This window comes from Anser anser (genome assembly GCF_964211835.1).
Source record: "Anser anser genome assembly, chromosome: 5".
Lineage (NCBI taxonomy): Eukaryota > Metazoa > Chordata > Aves > Anseriformes > Anatidae > Anser > Anser anser.
In genome coordinates this window covers 41,159,118-41,186,538 of record NC_139725.1, presented here as the reverse complement: position 1 = coordinate 41,186,538, position 27,421 = coordinate 41,159,118, and the positions used below count along the sequence as shown (strand labels likewise).

The 27,421-nt window shown below is 49.9% G+C and overlaps 1 protein-coding gene across 3 annotated transcripts; it reads left to right on the top strand.

The window, feature by feature from the left end:
- Positions 1–4,425: 4,425 nt before the first annotated feature.
- NKX2-1 (NK2 homeobox 1) lies at positions 4,426–12,643 on the top strand. Of its 3 annotated transcripts, XM_083837744.1 has the most exons (4): positions 4,698–4,874; positions 6,167–7,083; positions 9,340–9,716; positions 10,477–12,643. In XM_083837744.1, the coding sequence occupies exons 3-4, from the start codon at positions 9,350–9,352 to the stop codon at positions 11,145–11,147; spliced, it is 1,038 nt and encodes a 345-aa protein (XP_083693870.1). In that variant the 5' UTR covers positions 4,698–4,874; positions 6,167–7,083; positions 9,340–9,349; the 3' UTR covers positions 11,148–12,643. The 3 variants fall into 3 exon arrangements, with proteins under 3 accessions (XP_083693871.1, XP_083693869.1, XP_083693870.1); XM_083837745.1 differs by lacking the exon at positions 6,167–7,083 and having other exon boundaries at positions 4,426–4,874; XM_083837743.1 differs by lacking the exon at positions 6,167–7,083 and having other exon boundaries at positions 4,669–4,855.
- Positions 12,644–27,421: the final 14,778 nt, after the last annotated feature.

The window sequence follows — 27,421 nt, the reverse complement described above, 5'->3', positions numbered from 1 at the left end:
GGACCCACCTGTTTCACATATGACTGTGAGCCAAATCTCTGCCTCTTATCCCATCCCAAAATGGTGCATGTAATCCTTCTTCCTCTCACCCTAAGCCCATTAACAATCCTGGAGTGCTTTGAGATCCTACAGAGAAGATGGGATGGAAGTGTCAAGTTTAATCATCGGCAAAGCTTGTCTCTCACAAGTGGACAAATCTGTGATCCTCTCCTTGCCTTCTGGTGACCTGTCCCTGGGAACCTGGAGCCAGCACCCCATGGAGCAGCAGAGCCAGCACAGCAAGTATATATGTCAGTAGCAAAGTGGCTTTTCTCCCTAGGCCTGTGTTAAGTGCCCACTGAATGAGTTTGACTCTGCAGACTCAAGGACAGCCAGCTCAGGTTGCTTTCTCCAATACTAATACGTAAACAAGTTACTCACTTGTTTTTTTCATTTAATGTTATTCAAAGACAGTAAAATGCTGTAGAGTATTCATTCTGGTTCCAGTTGTGGAAACGAAGCATGTATAATTACCCATGTGGGTAGCAGTCCATCTCATATCCTTACTTATGCCAGTGAAGGATATTATCTCATTATATCAGTTTAGCAGTCTTCTTTCCCTGGAATTCGAAATAAGCAAAGCACATAAAGGAATGATGAAACAACTAATTATAAGGGACATTATTTTAAAAACTGCACAGTAGTCAAAATCCATTAATGGACTATTTTACATCATTAAACTACTTCCAAGAAAGTATCTAGGCTTTTTAAGCATAAACATTTCTACATTGAAAATGTAACTTGAACCTAACTCTATGGTTAGCTATTTTTTGAATGAGTATAATATGTGCTTTCATTTATGACAGGGCAAAGATGAGTGAAATTTTTAACTTCATTATGTCTATCATCCAAAGTAATTTAGAAGATAGTCCTGCTACATGGAGACTCTTCTGCACTAGAATGCTAATAATGATTAATGTCTGGGGAAACAGAAAATAAAGCTGCTAGCAAGGACTTGCTTTAGCACATGTTTTAGGATTTTTATGTGAATAGAAAGTACTATTCTAATTCAAAGTTAAGATACTTCTGGACCTTCAGAAACTTCTTGGATGCATTTTTTAGTTACAATACAAATAGGCTTTTTTTTTGTCTCTAATTTTTGGTCCTTCAACCCAAGTGAACCTCAAGCTGAACTTCACTCTTTCCTTCTTGTTTATCAACTCCAGGAAGAAAGTTTCTGCAAGGCTGAACCTGTCTTTTATTATATATGTGAAACATTTTGGTCAGAATTCAGTTTTAAGTGGAACTCTGCTGCCAACCCTGTAGTATTATGGGAGCCAAAGAATCCTGCTCTATGGGTTATTAATACATCCAAAGGGAAGAGAGATCAGTGCCAGCAACAACAGAGGAAGGTGGTGTTGAAGTGAATGAGAAGCATATACTGTTTTTACAGCACACTTTGAAAGATACAGTACTGCGGGGTAGTCCAGTTGATGGAGCTTGATCTGAGCCCAATCTTGGCTTCCAGGATGTTCTATCTGACCCCATTGTCTTAGAGGCAATGAGAGCTGTTGTCAGAGTAGTCAGATTCCTTCTGTGGGACAGGTCTCACAGCCCAAGCTGATCTTCCTTGCCATCTATACCCTGCGTACCTTCCATGTATACCATGTACAGCTTCCTGTACAAGGATGGTCTAAGACCCTGCTTACAACAGAAAACTCTTGAGAGGGTGGTACGTAGGGGCTGACCTAGTGGAAGCAAGTAACTGAACCGAACTCCTTCCTGACAAGAGGAATTCACCTGTTACATCAGTAGTCTGGGCCATATATATGTCAGAAGCTAGTTAACAAAATGCAGGCCTGGAAACAATGCTTCAGAATGTACAGCTTTGTTAATGGGTTTGGTAGCAGGACCAATAAAGTTTATTGTTGGGTTTCACTACAAATGACTCCTTTTGTGCTCAGCTTTTTACATCAGCTTTTAACTAGACCTACCAGTTGTACTAGCCAGACTGAGGGCATGATCTTCCCAGGAGACTCTGGTTCCCATAAAGTGAAAAAGAGACTTCTGAAACATCCCTAGAATTGCCCTTGGGCTTCTGAAATGGTCCTCTTTCTGAAGGAAACCTTCTGTGTCCTCTGTCCTGAGGAAAGAAAGGAAGAAAATCAAGGCCGAGCAAGTTGTGGTTTCTTTACTTTTAAGACTCAGGGGTGATGTTGACTTTAAGGCTCATGTGAGAAATAAATCCACCTGCCATTTACAGTAGGCAGCTTGGTCAGTCTGGCCCTACCAGACCTCAGCTCACCAACCCATCTCAGCTCTACCTCTGAGGCCTTCAGCCCCCAGTGGCATGGCAGATGCCCTTCCTGGACTGTGAGGAGGGCGTGGGGCAGCCAGGCTGCCCCTGCAGAGGGGGAGCAGAGCCCAGCCCTACAGACTACATCCATGGGAACCATGGGCTCAAGGGGAGGAAGCAGACAGGGAAGAGGGACTGTCACTCCCAACAGGCAGGTTTTGAGTGAGATCATTTGTGTATGTGACCATGAATTGGCAAGAGCACAATTTGAAACTGTAGACTATGCTGTTCGAAAGTGAACAGTTGGTGCAGGCACAAATTTTCAAACGGCTCCTCTTGATCAAGGCTAATCGCAGATACTTCCCGAGAGGGGGAAGAATCCTGCTTAGAGGCCAAGCTACCTCTGTGGGTGAGTGTTGAAGAGGAGCTGCAGCAACATTCAAAGAAGCTAATCCTTCCCTCTAGGTCTGGAGCAACGCACAGATGAAACAGCAAAGACTGCCAAAGACCCACCCAACATATCAACCTCCTACGAGGACGAGTGAGCAAAATCCCATCCTGTTTCTTGCTTTCTTTGTCTTCATCTTGGCTCGCTGTCTCTTTAGGGAGAATTCCGACAACAAAAGGTCGGCAGGGACAGGCGGGTGCAAGCCCCGCTTCCCGGGCCGGGACTGCACTTCCCCCGGCCGCCAGCGGAGGCTGCTGTGGGTCGCCTCCGCCCGGAGGCCCGCGGGGGTCCGGACCCGACACAGAGTTCCCGGGACACTGCTGGGAGCCTCCTGGCCTCCGCCGGAGCCTGGGGAGCACGAGTGCGGTGTCTCACCTTGCAGCGATCGCTCTCGCAGAATAAATAAATAATAACATAATAGCCCAGCCGAGGGCACAACGGGGCAGCCGGCAATTCCTGCCGAGTTACAGCGCTGGGGGGAACTCAGGCCGAGCTGTAGGCGGGGGAGCAGAGGGGACAATGAAGGGAGACCTCGGTGCCTTAGAAGCCTGGCAGCCGAGCTGCGGGTAGATGCCCCCGGAGCCTCGTGGCTGGGTGGCCTTGCCCGGTACCTTGCGGCAAAGAGGAAGGGCAGGGGCTGCCCGCAGCCCTCCTGTAACTTGCCCTCGAGTTTTGCTGGGAAAACAAAAGTAAAGCAAACAATTCCCTTCCCCCAGCCCGAAAATAAAGCTCGGGCACCACCCGGGCTGGTCGAAAGGGCTCCATTGTCGTTTTTAAATGAGATATCTTTGCAACCGCTCGCCCCTCCCCGAGCCAGCGGGGAGCCGCCCGTATCCCTGGAAGCGAGAGGTAGTGGGGAACAAAAGGCAAACTCCGAAGTGACATTGAAAATAAAAGGGAGCTTTGGTTACCCCCAGGGAAAGGTCGAGGGGGAAAGGTCGCCTTCCCGCCAGCGCACGTACTCCCGGCGGGTGCGGGGGAGCGCCCCGGCCCCAGTCCCAACCCCAGCCCCGGCCCTAAGAGCCCTGCGCGGAGCCCTCGGCCCGCAGAGAGCCCGGGGCAAGCAGCGGCTCCCCCATCCCCTGGCCGGGGCCGCCTGGGGGCGAGGGAAGGCTTCGGAAGCAAAGCCGGGGCACCTAGGGACCCCATTCCCCCGTGGGGCCCCGTGCCCAGGGAGGGCAGGGCAGGGTGCCAGGCCAGCCACTTGCAAGCCGAGTTCCTTTTGGAAATATTTGCAGGCGACAGGGCTGAGGACGAGATATGTGTGCGTAAATATATGCTCCCGCATACCCGCTCCCAGAGGCATGTAACCCCCAGTATGTGTGTGCATAACTGGGTGTATATACACAAGCACGTAACTCCTGAGTTATCTAATATAAATTACTGATAGCTGTATCTAAAAACTGTTAAATAGTTCGATCCTGGTAGGATTTTGTTTGTAGGTATGTAGCGATAAGAAGTGTTTACGTATGTATTTGTACCTTTATAATTCATGCCTATATTTTTAAGTATCTACAGCACAACTTTCTCCAAATTTTCTCAGCAACCACCTCCGCTGAAATCCCCTTCTGACTCGGCCGTATCAAAGCGGCTTTGGGGCCACACCGAGTCCTGCGTGCACGCAGTGACAGTGTGGCGACAGTGACAAACTACGGACATTAAGGGACTCAGACGTGGACTGTTAGTAGGGTCAGCTCGCTAACTGCGAACTATAGCGGTGCCAGGGCAGCTCGCGGTTCAGACGCGGCTCGGGTGCTGCCGCCGCCCGCCCGTTCCCACTGTTCCCACTACGGACAAGAGCACCCGCGCCCCTCCCGGGGCAGCAGCGGAGCGGCGCCGGGCCGAGGCGGCTCCAAAAACCCTGCCCTGGCACCTGGCACCTGGCCCCTCCCTGGCCCTCTTGGCCGGGAACGGCCCGGCGGAGGAAAAGCCGGGGGGTCGGAGGATTAGGGCAGAAAGCTTCGGCCGCCCGCCAGGAATTGGGGAAGGAGGGGCGAGGGCTGCGAGGAGCCCGCTCTGCCCTCGCACGGAGCCCTGCCAGTGGGGCCGGAGGGGACCGACCGGTCACGGAGGGGCCCCGAGGAAGCCTGCATGCGAGATGCTCCACGCCCTGGGCAGCTGGAGGAGCAACTGTGCGTGCGCTGCGGAGGGGTGAGGATTTTCGGCTGGGGCTTTGGCTGGTTCGTTTGCTTGCTTAGATTCCCACTCCAGGGGACGAGGTCGCGACCGGTACACGGCAGATTTGCCCCCAGCCTAACGAAATATGCAAGGCAGGGGGGCTGTTCCACGGGGGGGGGGGGGAGTTGTCCCGATGAGCCCAACGGGCAGTTTTTCGCCCCAGCCGCGCTCTGTGCCGAGGGGGCGCTTGCAGGGAGGGTGCCTGTGTAGGACGACCCTGCCTCACACGCCTGAGCATGTGCTGCACAGGCAGGGAGCGGTTCCCGGCGCCCTGCCCGGGGCCGGCAATGACAGCGACACAGGTCCGCCCCACGCAGCGGCTGCGGAAACGTCCCCTCCGCTCCCTCCTTCCCGGAGCGGTCTCTGGGCAGGATGCGCTGTGCGCACGCTTCGTTTGCGGGGGGCACGGCACGACACCGTGCATCAGGGCCGGAGTTTCTCTGTCGGACGGGAGGGGGACGAATGGAAGGGGGCGCCGGGTGCCTCTCCCCTCGTCCAGGCGCAGGGCTTTGGGAGGGGATTTTAAATCTGTCTCTGGGTGCTTTAGGCTTGTGCTGATAACCGGGACGGAAGAGGGAGTTCCTCCCCAGCACTCCCCGTGCCCGCTTGAAGGCTGTCCCAGCAGGGGCTGAACCCTCCGCACAGCACTCTGAGTCCCGCTCCAGGGTCACGCGTGTCGCAGTGGCACCCTATGGGATCACGGGGGCCTCGTCCCCTCGTGTTAGGAACCGGTGCCTGAGAAGTGAGGCTTGTGCCGAGGAAGGCTTCGCCCCCACGTTGCCTGGGCCCCTGCCCTCTGCCCCCCGAGCCCGGCTGCGCCGGGGGGGTCGGCACCTGCCTGGTGCTGGGCCGTGAGCTCTGCCTGCGGGGGAAAGGTGCGGGGCCGTCACCGCCCGCAGAAAGGGCTCGGAGGAGGGGGATACAGGCTCAGGGCAAGGAGCTGAGCTGGACGCCCGAGCGGGCAGAAATGACCCCCCCTTCTCCATCCCCCGCCCGGCGAAATGGGTGGCAAGTCCTGCTGCAGCCCTTCCGCGGCTCTGGCTGGACGAGCACATTTGATTCCCGTTGGGAAGGCACAGCGGCTCGCATAAAAAAGACATTGTTGTCTTTGGAGAGCCCTGCGCGCACTTTCAAAAGCTGATCCTTGAGTTCCCAGCCCCCGCAATCCAGTTGATGAGGAAACGCGCTGCGGTCTTGGTGGCACCGTTTCCATTGGGATTGGCACCATTTGATTGACAAAGTCTCCCATTCTTCCACCTCTCGAGTGTTATCAAACGGATTGTGTGGGGTCAGAAGCTATTGAAGGGACGTCCGTGTAGCCGCATTCTGCAAACACGGGGTGAAGACCGAGCCTTTCTCATGAAAATGCTTCCACCAGGCAAAACGCATCTCATCTTCCCTGCTCTCCTCCTTTAGCATTTCCTTTTAACTCGAGCGTTTTACTAAGCAGCATCACCAGGTAAACGAGCACATCACCAAAGGCAGCCTAGGCAGGACCCTGTCGGGGCGGCCACCCCCCGAGGGGAGCGGGGGACAGCTCTGGAGAGCAAAACTTGGGTGGATGGTTGCAAGGAAAAGGGTGAGCGGTCGGGGCAGAGCAACAGCAAGGAAGCTTTCTCGCCGTTTTCCGCGGCTTGACTTGCCCTGGCAAAGTTAATTTTGGGGCGGGAAAGAAGGACCAGCGGCTGACCCGCTTCTCTTCCACTGGATCTATCCAGAGGGGCTAAAAGGTGCTGCTGGGACCTTGAGGGGTGTAGCTGTGCCCGTTTGCGCGCCGATGTCCTTACAAATAACCGATCAGCCCTGCCAAGAGACTTTCACCCCGCTGCCCAGCCAAGGCGGAATGAAGAGCTCTCGCTTTAATTCCCCTTTACAAGACCCCGCGCAGAGCCAAGGCAGGACTGCCTCGGGTTAATCTCCTTGAGCAGGCTTTCGGAGGCGATTTAAGCAGCGCTCCTTCGAGCGGGGGAATCAATAGAGCCAGCGGTGAAAGCAGCGACCGCCGCCGCGCCCCGGGAAGACGTAGGGCGGGCGGTGGGCACCGGGCACCCAGCGCTGCCCGCCCCCGGCCGCCCCCCAGCTCCATCCCCGCAGAGCAGCAGCCGCTGCCCCTGCACCATGCAACCCTCGCCAGCCCTCATCTCTGACTTAAATCCACCGCAGCCTTTTGGAGGATCCCTTGGTAATTTTTTTTTTTACCTTCCATCCACCCCCTATTTTTTTTAAGGCTAATAAAAGAGGCACGGAGCTGATGTGTGAGAAATCAGGGGCAAGCATAAACAAAAACAAACAAGCAAACAAACGGGCAAGGTCGAGTGTCTCTCTCTGTAAGAGCAAAACAGCATACCTTTCTGAAAAACACGCGCAGAAAGAGGGGAGAAAAGGCGGGGTGGTGATGGTGGTGGATGGGGAAGAAATGCTCCAGGGATCTGGAAAGATAAGATCTAAAGATCTGGAAAGAAAAGAGGATGTGGTAAAAGCAGCTGTCCTTGTAGCCTAAAGTCGCCCTTCCGTGCCCTTGGTGGCCCAGCGGACCCACACCAAGCCCACTTCGGGGCACTCGGGCCGGAGGGAGCTGGTGCCGAGGCAGCTGAGATGATGTAGGAGAGCTGAAGGCCTGATTGAAGGAAAGTCCCCCCGATTATATTTGTGTGGAAAAGCTCGCCTCTTGCAGAGCTCTAAAGTGTAATCAAGGCTGAGGCTTACACTTGAAGGATGTTAAATCTCATACGGGAACCTACTTTCTCCTAAACGGTTTCTTGCCTACTGAATGAGAGCCTCCCAATTGAAGCAAAATGATCCTTATGTACTAATATCAAGCACAGTCACAAAGCGACCGGCTATTTATGCTGCCACTTTAGACAAAGATATTTAGTTATTCCCGGGTAGCAAGTGCACTTTTGCATTTTTAAGCACAAACCAGCCGAGCACAAACATATTTACAAGTGCAATTACTAAATAGTTACTTGACACTTCAAAGTCACTGGGTTAACTGTACCTTCGCTGTAATTTTCTTAATATTCAGGTAATCGCTTTATGAAATGAATTTCCCAGGACTGTAGGCCGGGGTATTGAACTCTCAGTGGAGGTTTCTCGTTCCCCCCCGGGAACACCCCGAAATATAAGCTTTGGAGATGCTGGACAACTTGGGAGATTTCTTCAAAGACCCGGGTGACATTAGCTGCTGGCTGCATGTACGTGTGTGTGGCTGTGAAGGGGCTCGCTTTTGTTTTCACACCGGATCCGAGAACAGATTCGAAAGTGCCAGAAATTGCGGTTTATTCGAAGCGGCAGGGAATTCATTGGCAAGGTGATGTAGCAGATGACCTGAGAGGTTTTCTCCATCCAGCTCCCGCGCTATATAAATAACCTTAGAAAGCAGCTTCAGGTTCAGAGGGACCACGAGAGCCTGTGACAGTCTTTGCCTTCGAGAATACCGAGCGACATTTTGCGCTAACCTATTTTTCAGCAGTGTGTCGCCCCAGACAATTAAATTACTGCTCGTTTTTGCAAACTTACATCTTCCGCCTCTCTCTGAGGTTTAAAAAAAAAAGGGGGGGGGGGGAAGAAAAGCCCTAGGTGAACAGAACTTGTGGTTTTAGGGAGAGAAACGATCCTCGCACTGGGGCTCTCACACTGGGGGTCTTGGAAGACATAGGCAAGGCTCCCGAGCTGCTAAATCCCAAGTGCTGCTCAGCCCCCAGCCAGCCGAGGAGCCTGGCACTCGGTGCGGGGTGTGCGGGGCGCCGGGAGCGGTGGCCCTGCCCCGGGAGCCGGCCCCCGGAGAGCCGCGCACCGGCTGCGGGGCTCCTCCGAGCAAACTTGGTGGGGGGAGAGGGGAACTCGGTCCTTCTGCTCACCGGCATCCAGCCCCGTCTCCCCGGCTCTCACAAAGGCTGGGCTGACAGCCTTGCCACCCGGGAGCTGATTTGAAATCCTTTCACCCAGTCAAATGGGGGTCTTTTCGCATTCATTGCCTTCGATTCCCCGTCCACAATATTGCCACCCCCGAGAAAAATAAAATGAGTTCTGCTCACGGGGTCTCCCTCTCTTTCCCTCGCCCTGCCGCTCGCTCTCTCTCTCTCTTTTTTAAAGACATAAAAAAAAAAATCCTGACAAGTAAAACTTAAAGGTGTTTACCTTGTCATCAGCATGTAAGCTAATTATCTTGGGCAAGATGTAGGCTTCTATTGTCTTGTTGCTTTAGTGCCTATGCCCCGCCTCTGGTGGCAGCCTAAAACCTGGCGTCTGGCTAAAACAAACGAAAGGCAGCCCTGAGCCTCCACTCAATCCAATTAAGGCGGACTTCGTCCACTCGGTTACGTGTACATCCAACAAGATCGGCGTTAAGGCAACACCAGAATATTTGGCAAAAAAAAAAAAAAAAAAAAAAAGATTTGCCTCCCCTTCCTTTTTTTTTTTTTTTTTTTTTCCCCAGCCGCCGAATCATGTCGATGAGCCCAAAGCATACGACTCCTTTCTCAGTGTCTGACATCTTGAGTCCTTTGGAGGAAAGCTACAAGAAAGTGGGCATGGAGGGCAGTAACTTGGGGGCTCCCTTGTCAGCCTACAGACAGTCTCAGGTTTCTCAGCCGGCCATGCAGCAGCACCCCATGGGCCACAACGGAACAGTGACTGCCGCCTACCATATGACAGCGGCAGGGGTCCCCCAGCTCTCCCATGCTACGATGGGGGGCTACTGCAATGGGAACCTGGGCAACATGAGTGAGCTCCCGCCTTACCAGGACACCATGCGGAACAGCGCTTCGGCGACAGGATGGTACGGCACCAACCCGGACCCCCGCTTCTCCTCAAGTAAGTGAGCCCGGGGCTGGGTGGCCGGCGGGGGGTGCCTGCGCCCCTCGCCCCTCCGCACCGCGGGCGCCGGGGGCTCCGCGACAGGACGAAAGTGGGTCCGGATTCCAGCCGCCCACCCCCTCCCCATTCCTCCCCCTGCCCCCGGATCGTGCCCCATCCCTTCTCCGCCGGGCGGCTTCGCGGCAGCCTCCCGGGGCTGCTTGCGGGAGGAGGCAGCTGGGGACCCTCGCGCTGCCGGGGCGCCGGAGCCCGGGGCTCGCCGTCCAGTGCGGGGGGGGGGCCGGCGGCGTTACGGCCGGGGGGGGCCGGAGGGAGCCGGCTCTGCCCTTGCCCGTGGGCGCCGCCCGGCAGCGGGAGGGCGAGGGGGAGCCGGAGGAGCAGGAACCGCATTCCCGAGGGCGCGGGGTGGGGAGCGGGCGGCCCGGCCCCGGCGGAGCCCCCGGTCCCAGCGGAGCCCCCGGCCGCGGCGGGCTGTCACATCCAGGCGCCCCCGGCGGGGCTCGGCCCGGGCAGGGCTAGGGGCGGGCGGGAGCCTTTATTCAGCGGGGCCGGGCCGGCCGGGAGCCGGTCCCGATCCGGCTCGGGGCTCTGGGTGGGAGCGGGGGCACCCCGGGACCCCCGGCGGGGCCGGGCTGGGTGGCGGGGGCCGGCCCGGGGGCGAGGGGCTGCGGGGCTGGGGGGCTGCGGGAGCGCGGGGGAAATGAGCCGAGCCGAGCCGAGCCGAGCTGCTGAAAGCGTGCCGCCTTCTCCCTTGCAGTCTCCCGCTTCATGGCGCCGTCCTCGGGCATGAACATGGGCGGCATGGGCAGCCTCGGCTCCCTGGGGGACGTGAGCAAGAGCATGGCCCCGCTCCAGAGCACGCCGCGGAGGAAACGGAGGGTCCTTTTTTCCCAGGCCCAGGTTTACGAGCTGGAGAGACGTTTCAAGCAGCAGAAATACCTCTCCGCCCCTGAGAGGGAACACTTAGCCAGCATGATACACCTCACCCCGACTCAGGTCAAAATCTGGTTCCAGAACCACCGCTACAAGATGAAACGCCAGGCCAAAGACAAGGCTGCGCAGCAGCAGATGCAACAGGAGAACGGCTCTTGCCAGCAGCAGCAGTCTCCCAGAAGGGTGGCAGTGCCAGTGCTTGTAAAGGATGGCAAGCCCTGCCAAGCAGGCTCCAACACACCCACAGCAGCGATCCAGAGCCATCAGCAGCAGGCAGCTACAACAATCACAGTGGCTACCAATGGCAACAGCCTCGGACAGCATCAGAGCCACCAGACAAACAGTGCGGGGCAGTCTCCTGACATGGGACAGCACTCGGCCAGCCCTTCCTCTCTGCAGAGCCAAGTCTCCAGTTTGTCTCACCTAAACTCTTCTACTTCTGACTATGGCACTGCCATGTCTTGCTCCACCTTGCTATACGGTAGGACCTGGTGAAAGGATTAAACAGAGCAAAACAAAAAAAAAAAAAAAGGAAAAAAAAAAAAAGAAAGCAGATTTTCCCAGTCACGCAAATCTCTGTCCTGTCCAAACTGCTGGGTGTTTTTCTTTTCTTTCTTTTTTCTTTATTTTTTAAAGCTTTTTTTTTTTTTTCCATTTTACTGAGTGGTTCTCTGAGGACCCATAAGAGAGAAAGGGAGAGAAAGTGACTTAATTTTTTTGATTTCGTTTTGTTGTTGCTGTTGATGGTTTTGGGTCTTTTTTTTCTTTTCTTTTTTTTCTTATTTTTCCCAAGGTTATTGTATGGGGTGTTAAAAAAATTCTGACTAATAACCACGGAGCAGTCTGCAGAAAGGGGACCATCGTTAGGCATGGTCTGAAGACTTGGATTTCAAACAATGTACACTTTGCCAGCGTCTAGGACTTGCATGTAAATATAGAGATTTTGGGGGATGGGGTGGTTTTCCCCAAAAAAACATTCGCGTCACCCAGACACAAGAAGCAGCTTCCCCCCTCCCCCCGGTCTCCTCTCCCAGCCCCGCCGCCAGGGCCAGCGGATGGAGACGTGGAGTCATCAAAGGCTTGGCTTTTATTTTCCTCCTTACGTTTGATGTGAACCTGTAGCTGTATAATGCTGTCAAAAGTTGGACTAAACCCATAGTTTTTAGTAGCCTGTATATTTTGTTGTAAAAAGAAAAAAAAATACAATCAACCAAACCAACCCCCACCTTTTTATGGACACTGATCGCCCCGTCGTAAATCCTCTGGCAGTTTGTTATTTGCGCACGCCGCCTTTTCCTGTTGTAACTTATGTAGATATTTGGCTTAAATATAGTTCCTAAGAAGCTTCTAATAAATTATACACGTTACGAATATTCTTTTTTTTTTTTAATTTCCCTTTGGTTCCTCCTCCTGACCATCCCTTCCCCGCATACCGTTATTTTTTTATTTTTTTATTTTTTTTTCTTTTCTTTTTTCTGCTTGATGGAAAAACAAACCGGGATGCTGCCAAACCCAAAAAGCCCCTACCCCTCCGGGGGCCCGGACCCCTTTCGCAGAGGGGAGCTGCATCAGGGAGTTAACGGGCTACAGGATCTGTCCTCAGCGTGCAAAAGGGACACGAGCAAACGTGCGCGAGTCACAGCCTCGAGAGCGAAGGGATCGAGTCCAAATTCACTAGCGTGATCGGGGGGCGGGGGGCACCTCGGATACTTTTTGCTCGAGAAAGCAAAGTAATCCAGGAGGAGAAGTTCAAATGCCAAAGGCACGGAGGAGAAAGAAGGTAAAAGTCTAATGCCACTAGAAACAAATTAACGAAGAACCTGCTGACAGTATAGAACATGCGGCCGTTTTGAAGAGCGTCCAGTTTTAATACCTTGTAAAAGAGAAAAAAAAATCATTTCTACAAGGTTTTCCTATGTACTTGTATTTTAAGGAAAGTACAGCCACCTTATTTATAATCAAAATAAAAAGATAGTTTATTGTGTACGAAATGTAGTTTGAATTAACTTTCTTTAAAAGGATGCATTTAATTTTCTACACGTACACACCTCCTTACATACAACCTTGCAGTTTCTCCTGCAAACGTCAACCTTGTTACCCAGGCAAGAGGTTAGGTGCAGACTGCATCTCAGTTTAATTCAGGTTAGTTTTTTTTCTTTTTTTTTTTTCTCTCTCTTTCTTTTTTATTTCTGTCTCTCTCTCTGTGTGTTTTTTTTTCCATTTGTTTTTCCTTTTGTGTGTGTGGGTTTTTTTTCCTTTTTTTTCTCTGTACCGATCTGGGAAGCTTGTAAAGAAGCAGATGAAGAAAGCGTGTGTGCGCGCACGTGTGTGGGTGTGTGTGTGTGTGTGCGTGTGTGCGCCTAGCTGAGAAACCGAGGTGCGTTTGTTAGTAAGGTAAATATTATGGGTACTGCAAGACAGTTAAGTATTAACTTTGCTGTAAATATATAAAGCATATCAAGTTAAGCAGCTTGTATTGGACAACACAGAACTACATGTAATTCTCTATATCTCGGGTCCAAAATATCCTTTTTGTGAGTGTAACAAAATAAGAAGCCCCCTATCCTAAAGGCTCTCATCGCATGTTTCCCTTCGCATCTGCTGCTCGGTTTCGTTTTTTCCTCCAGATCCCCTCAGTTAAGCCACGGAAGCGAATCACAGTCATTGAAAGACCTCTGAATTACAGAGGTATTATGAAATGCTCATATTTTTGAAGAGAAAGAAAGCAGATTGCCCGGAATGAAAACAAACCAACCTCTAGTTTAAGTAGCAGCTTTCGAAAGCTCCAGCCTTTTATTTATACAAGATAACCGGTGTTACTTGGGCACCAAGTGCTGGTTTGGATGGAGAAAAAGAGAAATAGTCAGAATAAAAAAAAAAAAAATCGGATTCTTTCTGCACCCCCCTCTTTTATTTCTAACTAGAGAACATCACGTGCGTTAACAGGAATTTCGAGACCTTTCATTCTTTATACTGCGTCCTGCTTTATACAGAGACAGTCTCAACTAACCCAAAGCATATTCCTTTTTCTTTCTATCTTCTTCTTCTTCTCCTTTTTTTTTTTTTCCATTTTCTGCTGAGAACATAATCGTTTCGGGTATATAACATCATGTTAAACTTGGAACGGAGGGGTCTGGAGCTTAGTGCTGTTATTTCTGATGCAAGGAGAAAGCGTTGGGAATTCCTGGTGCGTGTCACAGCGCTGCCAGCTCCCGGCACAGGGAACAAGGGCAGGGTGAACTCTACGTATTTTTAAATTCAGGTTAGTTTCTCACGGAGTTAATATACAAGACCGAGGTAGAAAGTGCTGTAGTTACGTCGACATTTCCCCTTTAGATATAATTAATGTTTGCATCCTTTCAAACTGAAGAACATTTAAAACTAAGGAGCAGTGAAAGGCATTAAAACAGCCCAGAAATACTATTTTGTCCCCCCCTCCCAGGAAAAAAATATATATATATATATTGGAGTTAGCATGTTTGATAGACATCCAGACAGTGACTTTTCATTATAGACCTCGGGGGAAATAAATGAATTTTATTGTGTCTCGACAACCTCATAAACACATATTTGGTGGTGGGTGTAATTACTGTAATGGATTATTATGTACACTGACTTATCTTTCTTAAACTAGATTTAGTTTCGATTAAATAAACTCGTTTCCACTTTGTCTGATGTCGGCTTAGTTTAAAGTCTGTTTACTTGTTCCACAGAAAGGTGAATTCATCTCTTTATTAAGCACTAGAGACCGAGCAAACACAGTTCAAACTGTATTTACATATCAATCAGGAGAAATGCAAACAAACTCCTCTTTAACAATTTTATAGAAGTTTTTTATGACATTGTGTTATTGCTTTTATCATAAAATTCTTTGTACAAGCCAGTTATGCCTTGAATGGGATGAAGATATTTCGCTTTTTTTTTTTTTTAAATGTAATTTAATCTCTGCTCTCCCTGGAGAACACTCCCGAGAAGTTAGTTACTGTGTAGCTTTCCTAAATTAAAACACGTGCCTACATCTAAACGCTTGCTCCTACCAATATGCTGATTTTCAGCCCTCTCGGTAATCAATGCAGAACTTGGATAATAGGATGGCGGGGGGCATGGTTCAAATCTGAAATGATGGAAGAAATGCACGTTGCGCGATATAGTTCTTTTAGCGACACGAGACCGTGGGCACCCCATATTTTGGGAGGTAAAGGGATGCAGTGACGAATGGCTATTCCCTTCCACCCCCCACACCCTGGCACTGCCTGCAAACGTGGGAGAATTGCGGAGGGCATTTTTTCCTGCCGTAAATGGGAGTTCATGCTTGAGTGCCATGAAGTGTGCGCGGAGTGGCACAGCAGGCAGTGGGGGAAAAAAAAAAAAAGGAAAAAGAGAAAAAACAACAACAACAACAACCGACTCACCACCCACCACTACTACCACCGCAACAACTGCAACAATAGCAGAGGGCTTCTTCATATTTGCTGTTTCATACCCGAGCGGGGGGGGGGGGGGGGGGGGGCTTTGTGTCCCCATTGCTGGGAGGCTACGGGGCAGCGCTCGGAGGAGCCGGGCTGGGACCTGTGGAAGGCTAGAGCAGCTCCGGGCCCTTCCCATCCCACGGGAAAAACGATGGGAGCTCAGCTAAAAGTGTAGCCTTGCCCGCATGGCAGTTCAAAAGGCAGCGCGCTGCCCTAAAACAGTCCTCAAAGTGCAGGTCCCAAACACTGTAATCTGAGACAGCCCCGAGATGACACCGGGACAAGTTGCCACAGGGGGGGAAAAAAAGTATTTTAGCAGTTTTGTGGCAGAGCGCAGGTACGGGGGCCTCGCTGGGAAGGCAGCCCCGGCCCAACTGGTGACGGCTGCTTTTACAAAGGGGACCCAGAGGTAAAGGCTGAGTGACTTCTGAAGAATTGCACTCCTTTCATGGCCGTGTCGGGAGCAAAGCTGAGAAATATTTTTTTTTTCTGCCTGACTCTCATGAGCCCCTTCAGGGAAGAAAAAAAAAAAAAAAAGAAAAAAAAAGAAAAAAAAAAGAAAAAAATCTCCAAACCCTAAGTAAATGGTAATACTGTTTATATGTATCACATGTGTATAGAGATCTGTCCCAGTACGGCTGTTGCTATGAGGTAGAAAGATTACCTTCTCTGGCAAAGGGGTGAATAATACGAATGACTTTTTTTTTTCCTTTTTTTTTTTTTTTTTTTTTCTGGCTGCAAGCACATTAGGGAGCAGGTAAGGTCAAAGTTTTCTATATCCTATGTCTTTCTCTCGAAGGCGTCTGGTCAGCTATATAAGTAAGACGGCGGATAAGATGTGTTGATGTAAAAAGAAAGTGAAATTCGTTTTGATGCTTAAAACGACCTACTGTACAGAAAAAATCCTGGGAAACTTAGAGATGAAAATGCTAATTATGACATATAATATTCGATTTAAAGGTTTTTGGTAGGGGGAGGGTGGAAGAGGGAATTTGTGGTTTTTTTTTTTTTTTTTTTACAATGACAGAGACATTAAGAAGCGAAGACATTTACAAATGGACAAATGCATTACCTACGAGAGATACGAGGAATTCACTTTCCCGAGCCGTCATATAGAACTTTGAAAAAATGTTTATTCTAAATATATTTACCAGGTGACTAACGATACTTCAGTCTGGTTTTACTGGCTAGCCACAAATCTCACACTAAATCTGAATATGATGGTTACTGTTTTCTGAGATCTATTTCTGTCCTTTGTACACAGCGGGACGTTGCGGGTAATGTTGAGCCAGTTTGTAGGCTGCGTTGCTTTAGCAAGTGAATTTACATCGCTGACTTTAGTGGACGTGTAGGACTTATTGCAGCTATTCAATGGGAACTTCCAGTACCGTTCTGATTCGCGTTTCATCCATACGGTGATTCCTTACAGGGGAGAGGAAAAGAATAAAGCGCGAGTACACGTGAGTTTAGAAAAGAAAATATATATATATAGTTACAATGCAGAAAACTAAACGAGGTATGAGATCTTCACTTCCATCTGTTGTTTTGGTGGATTTCACCGCAGTCCTTCTCCTCGATCAAGTAAATTTGCGCAAGTAATAATGGGCTAGAAGGCGACAAACTCACACACACCTGGGGTCTTGGAGGGAACAGACTTTTTTTTTGCTTCATATCAAAGGTGTTGCTGAAGTGGCTGAGTTCATCTCAGTGTGTTAGTGACCTAATAATGTGACTCTAGGACACGGTTCTTCTGGAGTTTCTCTCCGTGCTTTTGTTCCATAAACTTTTTGTTGCCGCTGCCGCTGTTCCTCAGGAAAGCTCTTAAAAATACAATCTTTTCCTTGCGTACCTTCTTGGTCTGGGCATTCGCTCTTAACCTGTGCGTTACTTTACAAACGCGCTCTTGCTTCTGCGAAATGGAGTGCACGCAGCTCCCCGTCCCTTTCACCTCTTTCCGCATTAGCTCATCGCAGAGAGGGAAGGAAAGGAAAGCAAGTGGATGACCGCTGCCTTTAGGCTATGTGCGTGCGTCTGCCTGGGGACTGAAGCTCCAGCCGCCTGCATCTGCACCGCGGGCGGTGCGCGCAGGGTTCGGGGCGCCCGGCGTTCCCCGAGAGGTCCCGGTGGCAGAGACTGCCTGCAAAGGGAAAGCTCTTACTTTGAAGATTGGAAGCTCTGCCCGCCGGCCTGTGCCGCCGCTCGGCTGGGGAAACCCTCCCGCGACTTTCCGGCGGTGCCCACCCGGGGCTGCCCCGGCCGGCAGCGCCACCCGACCCCGGCCCCTGCCCGGTTTTGTCAAACGGGCAAAGTTGTCGCCGGGGCTCGGGTCGCTGTTCTCAGGGTGACGGGCCTGATTCTGCCCTCCCGGCCCCGACGGGAGGGTTTTGCCCTGCGTTTCTTCCAAGCAAAGAAATTGTGCTGCCGAGGGCAGCGCCCGTCTCGCCCTTTATTTCTGAAATGCGGGGCCCTGCAGGGACGGGCTGGGGTGCAGGAGGCAGCCCCAGAGACCCTCGTCCTTGGCACCCGGGCGATGCCGATCCGGCACGGCTGCAAATGCGGGGCCGGGACCCTCGGACTGCCGTCCTGGGGCTGCTCCCAAACGCCCCGACGTGGGGCTCGGGGCCGCGGTGCTGCCCCGTCACTGCCACCCACACCACAGTTGTCCCATGGGGTTAGTGGCGGGGTAGTGCGTGGCACCTCCGCGGTAACTCCAAAAAAGCCCGAGGACGGGATGCGGCCGGATCAGTTTGTGTCTTCCCGAAGGTACCGTGAAAGTGCGGGTGTCCCGCACTGGCAACCTCAGACGTGTCCCGTGCGGCCCCGGCCGGCTCCTGCCTGCCCGGCCCCGGGGGGCTCCCCGCTCCCTGCTGGTGTTTCGTTTGCTGGGGTTTGGCCGTCGGAAAGCAACCCCCGAGGAAGCGATGGGAAAGTTTGGACGCGCTCCACCCCGAGGGGCAGCCCGGGGCGGGCTGCGGGGTCGGGGCTGCCCCGGGGGACGGCGGGGTCCCCCCCGGTGTCTGCCGCCCAGATCCGCGTCCCCGTGTGCGGCGTGGCGAGCCCGGGCTGCCCGCTTTCGGCCCGCTGTCCCCCTTTCCTCGCCTCGCTTTTTAACTGTCCTGCGGAATCTGAACGGATTATTTTAAAGATAACCCCAGACGTGGCGTTGTCCCGTGGGGCTCGGGAGGTGCTGGCGGGTCGCGACTTTAGTACCCGGCTTCCCAGGGGTGCTGTGCGTGGTGGTGGCGGGGTGCTGTGGCTCCCCGTGATGGGGTGGCAGAGGCAGGGGAAAGGCACGGAGCCATCCCTTGGGGGTGTCGTGTGTGTGCCTTGGGGTTCGGGCACGACAGGGGAGGCTCCGCGGTGGTGGCTGACGGAGTGGGGGTGCGTGAGTGCGTGTGCGTGTCGGGGGAGGGGGTGTTTGTGTGTCGGTGCATCTCCCTGCCACAATGGCAGCGAAATTATCCAGCCGAAACATTCTCAAACCGCAAAAAAGTTGCAAAATAGATCGACCTCCCTGAGATGAGGAGGAGACAGTTTCAGAGCTGTGCAACAACCATCATGTCTTTTTTTTTTTTTTCAATACGTTTTAAACAAGAGGATCTAGCGAGTGATTCCGATTCAATACACATAATCAGTTTGGAAGTCCTATTTCCATTTGAAAACAGGCCTATTTGCAATCATGAGGGCCGGACATGCTGGAAGATACAGGACGCATTCAGAGTAGGTGGTAGGTGAGAGAATCTACGGACGAGCACCAAATATTTTCTTCCCGCTGCAGACCTTTTTCACGGTGCTTTAATCACGATGTGTTTTTAATCTAATTTCTCTTTGAAAATATGACTTAATTGCTTTAGAAAGCAAGGTTTTGACCTACAGCGAGACTCCCCGTTGGGGAAAGAAAAAAAAAAAAAAAGGGCAAGAAAAGAATGGTGATTGGAAAAGCATGTTGATTGTCCTATCAGTCTCTTAGGGTTAACAGTCATTTAATCAAGAATACACTGGGTAAATGATTCCGGAGAAAATGGTAACTTGTTTTTAAAGTCGGGCCCGGAGGAAGGACCCTTGCACGGAAGAGCAGAGCGGAGGGAGCGCCCTCGGGGCCGAGAGCCCCGTCCCCCGGCAGCATTCCCCGTCCCCCGGAGGCATCCCCGCATCCCGTCCCGCCGCCAGGGTGGGGAAAGGATGCTCGGAAGCCGCCGCACGGAGCGCGGGGGGCGTTTGAGCCCCAGGGAGGGCAGACCCCCTCTGTCACCTCGCCCCCCTAGCACTCCATGCTCCGAGCAGGCACCGCACCTCCCCGCCTCTGCCTGCCCTGGAGCATTTTTCTTGTTCCTCAAGTGCCCGGAGCCCCAGAAAGCCGGGAGGCCTACGCGTCTTCCATCGTAATCATCCTGCAGAAGAGGAGCGGGCAGGGAAGTTGAGGCTCTCCTGCCGGTAACCAATAGAGAAATAAAGGATCTCCCAACACCTCACGGAGCACATTAATTGGCATTTCCGATTTCCCTCATTTACTTGTTTACGTGCCCGTGTGCGCTGCTGACAGTGCGCTATGGCTGCAGTCAGCGTCCCAGCCCCGGTCCCAGCCCTCCGCCCCGTTTTCTGCTCGGGGTTTGAAAGCAGCCGCTTGCTTCGTGCAGCTAAATACTCTGGCCCGTCCCAGTCACAGCAGTCCTGCTTTTCCCCGCTCCCACCCTCTGCTACCCAGTTTTTTATTCTCTTCCACTTCAAAGGGCCAAATCAGCTCCTGAGAAGGGCGGGGGGGGGGGGGGGAGTAAATAAATAATTATTTGAATAAATAAGTCAATGTCGCGGAAAGCCGAATCAGCCCTAGGAGAGGCAGAAACTGTTATTACTGCCTTGCAAACCACCCGCACACCGACGAGGATGACAGGCGGCTCTGTGCCCCGGGCTCCCCCCACCCCGCTCCGGGCAGGGCTCACGGTTCTCGCCGCTCCCCGCGCCCCGGTTCCCAGCTCCGTGCCACCCCCCCCGCAAAGGAGCGCGTCCCTCGGCGAGATGGAGAGAGGGGGGAGCTTCTCCCGGCTGGGTTCTCCACCTCTCTCCCCAGAGGCCCCCAAGGGAGGACCCCACGCTCCCTCCTCCGCACCGGCTAATTAGGTCTGAGCCCTAATTAGGGCTCTGGCCAGACAGTGTGGGAGGCCCCAAAAGGCTGCGCCTGGGGCTTTGAAGCCTTCCTTCCCCGGCCCGAGGTACCATAGTGACAAATCTCTCCTGTCCCGCCCCCCCCCTTCCCCAAAAGTGGGCACTGGTTGCTCGTGGGACCCGTCCTGTGTCCACACGGGTGCGGGAGCTCCTCCAGGCTGGCATCACCGATTTTGCTCCGAAGCACATTTTTGGGGTGGAGGGAGCGGTATGGGCACCCTCTGGGGGGAAGGAGGGAAGGGGCTCTGCCAGCTCCGCATCCTCGGGCCCCCCTCGGCGAGGGATGAGTTGGCTGGGCAGCAGGAGAAACACCACCGTCGCCGTTTCCGAGGGACAGCAGGTTCCCCACGCTCCCGGCCCCACCGAGAGCCGAATCTCCCACGCAGATGTCGGGGTGGGCGTGGAGGGTGAAACGGGGAAAAAAGGGGGAGTTACTCCCCTTAGGGAAAGTTATGTCCCAGCCCAGGCACTGACGGTTTTATTCGCACGAGTTGCCCCACCGGGATCTATGTGCTAGTCACGGAGAGAACGGAGTAGTTTGGGGCTCCACGTGCTTTTTTTTTTTTTTTTTTTTTTTTTTCTCTCACCGCTTGGGATAAAAACATCCCAAGGCTCCGAGCAGAAAAAGGAAAGAATTCCGATCCGAATCCCTTACTATACAATCACTAAAGAGCAGCCAAGTTCAGTGATGTGGGGCATCAGCATATGGAGACACATTATCCGAATGCTGTTGGGAGTCACATCTTTACCACATCGGTAACATAGCCCCGAATCTGAAACAGCGATGTCACCTCCAGGAGTGTCATCTGTTCCGTCAGACAGACTCTAGTCCTCCGGGTAATTTAGGAACACTCCCCCCCCAAACACACCCTTCCTCGCTGCGGTGCCCACGACGAATATTTGCGCTCCACGAGGACACCGAAAACTCCGCTTTTCATAAACCCCATCAACAAGTGAATCGTTTATTTTATTATCGGTGATTTTCAAGGGAGAAGTAGAAGGTCTAATCCAATCGCCTTTAGGCAGGCAATATTCCCACTTAACCCAATCGGCGTGTTGCAAGGGGCAGTCCGCAGGACTGCCACCTCACTTCCTTGCAGTACTGGGGTCCAGGCTGGGGAGCTGGGGGCCGTTCCTGCTCGCAAGGAACAGTCAAACATTTGGCGAATGACAGTGACCTAAAAATTAGTGTTGCTCCAAGTGCGTGGGGACCATCGGTGTTAACAGAGACCTGCCAAATTGTGACATACGCATGTGCAGCAAGACGCGCGTAGATGTGCGTTTGCAAATGTGTTCGTATAGAAAAGTAATGACTTTTGTGTATGTTAATTTTAATTATTCAAAAGTAAAATAGAGAGCCTTATTAAATCACTCTGAGATTTTCCAAGAGATAGAAGTTATTCATTATATAGCGGGGGGGAGGGGGGGAGAAGAGGGGGGGGCATGATCTCATTAAAAACAAAACTTAGGAGAGGCGAGAAGAGGAGAGTATCCTGCAAAAGTCTGGTGATTGCTATGTATCTCTTGCCAACGCGAAACGGGATTTTTTTTTCTCTTTATATATCTATTCGTTTCATTTAAATATTCCCTCCTGGTGGCTGGTCAAACTGCCGAGGGGATGGAGAAATTTCAAGGTATTTTGGCAAGACACAGACCGCTGTTCTGGGTGCATTTTTAAACGAGAGATACTGAGGAAAAGAAAGAGAGAGAGAGAAACGGTACCCGTCTAAATGACTAACATTTTCTTTAAATTTATCCTGCCAATATTTTAAAGAACAAAGAGATAGATAATTCTTTTGCTCAATGAGTACAAACTAAATACTAAGGAATCTTTAGGAATAACACTAGCAGATGATAGATTTTATTAAATATTTCACATACCAAAAATATAGATACCTTTTATATGTACTTGTCCTTAACCTTTAAAAGCAACTGCTGTAAATACAAGATCCGTACTTTCTCTAATAGATTTTACTAGGAGCTGGTGACAGAGAACTGATTTCTTTTCTATTAGGCTTTAGTACATCTTTGTTGAAGGCCTGGAGAATGACCAGGGATTAGATTTGCATCTCTTAGACTCCCTGTGTGGTCTTTGTAAGAAGCTTGTAACTGTTAAAAATGACTTGTTAGGAAGCGTGTGGGCTCTCATCTCTTTGCTTTTGACAGAATGATTGTGAAATTCAGATTGTTCTTATAGGCTTTAGCCTGCGGATTCCACCTGAACCTTAAGCAATTAGAGCCTAATCTCAGTGCAATCATATTTGAGTTAGGATTTGTTGCACTTTGTTTACTTCAATTAAAAAGCTGCGGAGTATTTCGGAGCAGTTTTTCCGTGATATTCTCGAAGCGTGAGCGAATTTTTCCAACCTTGAATTTTCTCAGCACCGCCCCGTTACTCGGCGGCTCGTAGTGCAAAGCACTCGTCGGGTTCCGCGGGCAGGACTGAAGAGGAAACAGCAGGAAAGAAAAAACAAGCTGCGATTCTTTGCTGGGCGGAGGGGAGAAGATGTCCTCTGCATCCCCTGCTTCCCACAGCCTGCTGCCCGCTGCCGGACCCCTCGCTTAGGAAGCAGGCTCCGGGGCCGGCACCGGCTGGTTTTGCGGCGATTTCGGCGGCTGCATTTGCAGTGTTTTGCCGAAGCCTGGGGCCGGTTTGCTGCGAGCGAGCAGCTCCCGCTGCCCACCTCCCACCTCCGGCTGCCAGGGAGTTGGGGCGCGCCGGCCCCGCGGCTGCCGCGCATCGCCCGGGGAGCGCGGCTTCGAAAAAGCGAAAACTATAACCGCGCCACCTGCCTGTAGCTGTCCGATACTTGAAATGTATAGAAAATATAACGTATTTTTATATCAAATGGTGTAAAGGAAAAATATTTACTCTGAAGGATTCCTTCCCCACTCGGGTGCCAAGTTTCTGTGCTCAGGTTTCTTATGGCTAGCTTCAGAAGGATGAGTTTTACTACTGACATTCACATAATTACGGTTTTCAAGTGCCATCCTTTCACATCAGAAATATTGTCGTTTATCTGAAACATTTTTTTTTTCCAGTCATTAGGACATTTCAGAAAGTCTTTATCAAGTCGCTGTGAATCAAGCACGAAGCTTCCCCAAACTTCGAGAATTTGGGTTCATCTTCTTTAAAATTTTGGGATGAGTTTTTCTCCCACGTGAGATATTTGCTATCAATATCCTATGTTAAGGCTGTCTGGGCCCGATCCTGTTCCCACTGTAGTTACGATGCGAGACCTCCTCCGGCTCCCAGCAGAATAGGATCAACCCCCTCCATGCTAATAGAGGTTTAATAGCATCAGCACATGCCCAACAACCACCATTATAACCTTGACCCGGTCAGGTGCAATGATATTACTCCTCCTAAAGTTATCCTGCATTTCCTTGGTGACAGCAAACAGCTCTTCATCACCTCTCACTTCCCACAGTAACCCACAGGCAGTGATACCAATAACTCACTGCTCTTTTGTCATTCTTCTCCCTCGGAAGTCTACTCCAGTAACTAATAAAATAATAATAATGATAATGTGTGCATTTTCTAGATCTGCCAGCCTGTACTGCTCAGGATATTTCAGCCCGATCGTGAGGGTTGAAATAAAAAGTCACATTTTTAGTGGTGAGCTAGTTACTCGCTGAGTAATCTCCGTCCTGCTGCTGAGTGCGGAACTGAGCACTGGAGTGGAACATCAAGAGCTCCTGTGCGTATCCTGCCCCTCAACCGGGCTTCTAGGCTTGCTCCGTTTGACCTGAAAACCTCTTTTCCACGAGTGTTGGAGTAATCTATCACTTTAAAAACTTTGTTTCAGGGCTGTAAGAGGCACATGACCTAGACTTTAAATTTTATTTTATTCTTATCTTTTTCAGAAATGCCAACTTCGGATCAGTCTTGCAGGATGATTTCTAAACCTCAGACTTTAATTCCTTCCTTAAACCTGCAGTGATTTATAGTATGTCTTTTCCTTTCAGTTCATAAACACAGACACAATTTTCCCTTACAAAACTTGAGGTTCACCATGATATATCTGTAAAATAAAGTGCTCTTCATTCCTTTTCTATCACAGTGTGGAGATACATTTGCCAAATAATTGTTGATCTAAGAAAATAAAATAGTAAAACTCAAGGATACTCTGCAGAATGTAGAATGCACCAAATCCACTGATTTTAGTGTTAAGAAAATTATTCTTATTAAAATGGTGTCATGCAGGCAAATATGTTCTTTTCCTGTAGTCTGAAAGAATGGGCAATTCTTCTTGCCTTAAAAGGCTGTTTTACAGATGAAAGCATCTCAGCCCACAACTTAATCTGTTTTAAATCAGGCTTGAACAGGGTGAATGAGTGATGGAATGACAAGATTTCTGGGGCTCCAAGCGTCACACAGTATCTCTCCTGCCCCTCCTCTTTCCCCTGCTTGCAGAGCCTGTGATTGCATGTATGTGGGATTTTCACAGAAAACAGAAGACAGAAGCAGCTGAACAAAGGCAAAGTTACTACAGCAAAGGTTCTACTTTGACAAAAGAAACCGAAATGTACAATATCGTTCATGCTAGATGACCAGAGAAGCATTAAAGGAGAAACTAAAGCTAGCAGGTACAGCTGATACTTTTCTCAACATATTAGTAAACCTATGCATACGTTGAAAAAAAAAAAAAAAAGACAGACAAAAACCTGAGAGAAGCAAGCAGTTTATTTCTAGCATTATCTCAAGCAAGATTAGGATAATGAGAAGAGCTGACTTAAGAATGGAGAACAAGCATGAAGAAACAAGACAGAGCAATGCTGGCATGTGCAAAGCTCTGCAAAAACAATGTGGAAGATAAGAACAATAATCCCATTCTCCAAAGATTCCTCACCCAGTTCTCATTAGAAGCAGGGGGCAGCTGATCAGACTGTATACAAGTGAGCCAATTCGCAGTCTGTTTTGGCAGTTTTGGCAGTCTGTTGTCTCTAAGGGAGGATAGGTTTTCCAAAACAGTAATGCAGAAAAGTTCTTTGCTGAAATAAAAGGAGAAGCAAAGGGGTAATGAATGATAAATCTATGAAACATACTGAGGCTCTTTTGACCTGAAAAGTGAAATAAAACCTGCAACCCTTCCTGGGTTGTAAAGGTCTTTTCAGCTAGAAACAGTGTGGACACAGTGTCATCAAAAACAGATCTATGGAAAAGTTTGAGATAGAGCTACAAAATCTGAAGAATGGACTTTTTTATTGTTGTTTTGTTTATGCTGAAATTACTATGTCACTTCTCTAGTGAACATTTTTGGGGAGCTCAGAAGTGAGAACAGATTTAACTGTTGCAGAAACTAGCAAGAGCCAGTCACAGAAATCCTCAATAAAGCTGCATAGAGAATTTTTTGGTATTTAATTGGCTGAAGTGAAAACAACTTCTGCCACTCATTTTCAGTAATGATCTACAGCAATAAAAGCCTGGCACTAAAGAAGGGGATAAGGCCTGTGGGGATATAAGAGGGTATTACAACATAGACAAAAATGCCAGTACTACTGTGGCTATAGGAAGAAATGGGGATGGTGTGAGTGTTCAGTTCACAGATATGGGAACTTTATCCATAAAGCAATGGTTAGCCTTAGAGAAAAGGTTATATAGAAAAGGCAGGGTCAAATCAGACCAGTAATTTGTATAACTCTATCTTGTCTTCTGTCGATAGCATTACCTACTGCTTCTAAAACAAGGTGCTCAAACTGTGTGAGTATGGACTAATTGCCTCACAAGAGAGCTTTCTGAAGCACATCTGGTAGCTTTCTGAACTTCAATATTGCTTGGACTCTCCCAGGGGTCCAATGAATTACACCACTAAACCATGACATGATCCACCTTTGGTAGTTTAAGCTCCCTTCTTTCCAGAGCTCTTAGACAGGCAGACTCTTCAGGGAAACCTTTGTTCATGGTGTTATATTAATGTTAGGATTGCCCTTTCTCATTGTATTTTGTACCCTGGAATCACTTCCACCACATTCTTCCCAGTTAGTTTCTAACCCAGCCCTTCAGTAGAAGATGCAGAGAGTAGGGGGACCAGAAGAAGCCTCTCTTCTTCCTGTTGACTCAGTAAGCAGTGCTGTAAAATCTGAAGATCCACTTTTACTTCTTATGTCTTCATTGCTGTTATCTCAGTTTAGAACATGAGCTACACACCACTGTTTTGAACACGACTGCACAAATATTATTCTAATAGTTAATATGTATCCTGAAACAAAAGAACATCAAGTTTTAAGGAATCTTTTCACAGTGTGAAGAATAACTTCTGCTTGTATAATTCACATAGCAACTGGAAACAAAAATGTGCTGTGATACAAACTCTTCTTTCCCTTCATGACACTCTTAGGAAGTTTTTTGTTGTTGTTGTTGTTTTGTTTAAATTCATTGTAAATACAACCAGTACCTTCCTTTCTGTTCCCTCTTACACACTCCATTTCTAACCCAATCCAGGAGTGATATTAAGTTATATATATTTAAGGAATATGAGAGGCTTTTCCAGTATACAAAATCAATGAAGTGTGCAGTAGCAAAGAGGTTGAGATGACACAGTCACAGTCTACATGTAACAAAGAAAAGGTTTCCTGTACAAGATGTTTTTTTTTTTTTTTAATTTGGTAGAGAAAAAACATGACAACCTACTGTTGAAAGCTTAGGCTAGGTAAAGTTCAGCTGAAATAAGGTGCAAATCTTTAACAGAGAAGGCATAAGGGTGGTATGATAGAACCTTCACCATGACTGAAAGATGTATGTCCTTCTGGAGCTAATCCACTATGACTGAAAGATGTGTGTCCTTCTGGAGCTAAATTGGAGTGTGGATAGAAACCTGATGCAGAAATTACTGGTTGTGCAGTCAATAAGACATGAGATCTGCAATGGACCTTTTTTGCCTCTATTTCTGTGACACTGAAGAATCCTAGAGATAAGTATCTTTGTCCTTACAAGGACACAGTAGTCTCCTGTTTCAGAAAGAGTATTACCGGAGATCAATCGACCACCAAATTGCAAACTTAGCACTGAAAATCCAAGATCTGCATTTATGCTATATCCAACTTGAACTCCATATAGAGAGAAATCTGCAAAGCACTTACCTGCAGAAGACTCTGAGACTTTGAATGGCATCAAATGTTTTCAGCTGAAGAAAA

Bases quoted from the DNA above. Each gene is read 5' to 3' on its own strand.
- NKX2-1 (XM_083837745.1), top strand. From the start codon at position 4,822: ATGCTCCACGCCCTGGGCAGCTGGAGGAGCAACTGTGCGTGCGCTGCG. The intron at 4,875-9,339 runs GTGAGGATTTTC...TTTTTTCCCCAG, and splicing joins TGTGCGTGCGCTGCGGAGGG to CCGCCGAATCATGTCGATGA. The intron at 9,717-10,476 runs GTAAGTGAGCCC...TCTCCCTTGCAG, and splicing joins GGACCCCCGCTTCTCCTCAA to TCTCCCGCTTCATGGCGCCG.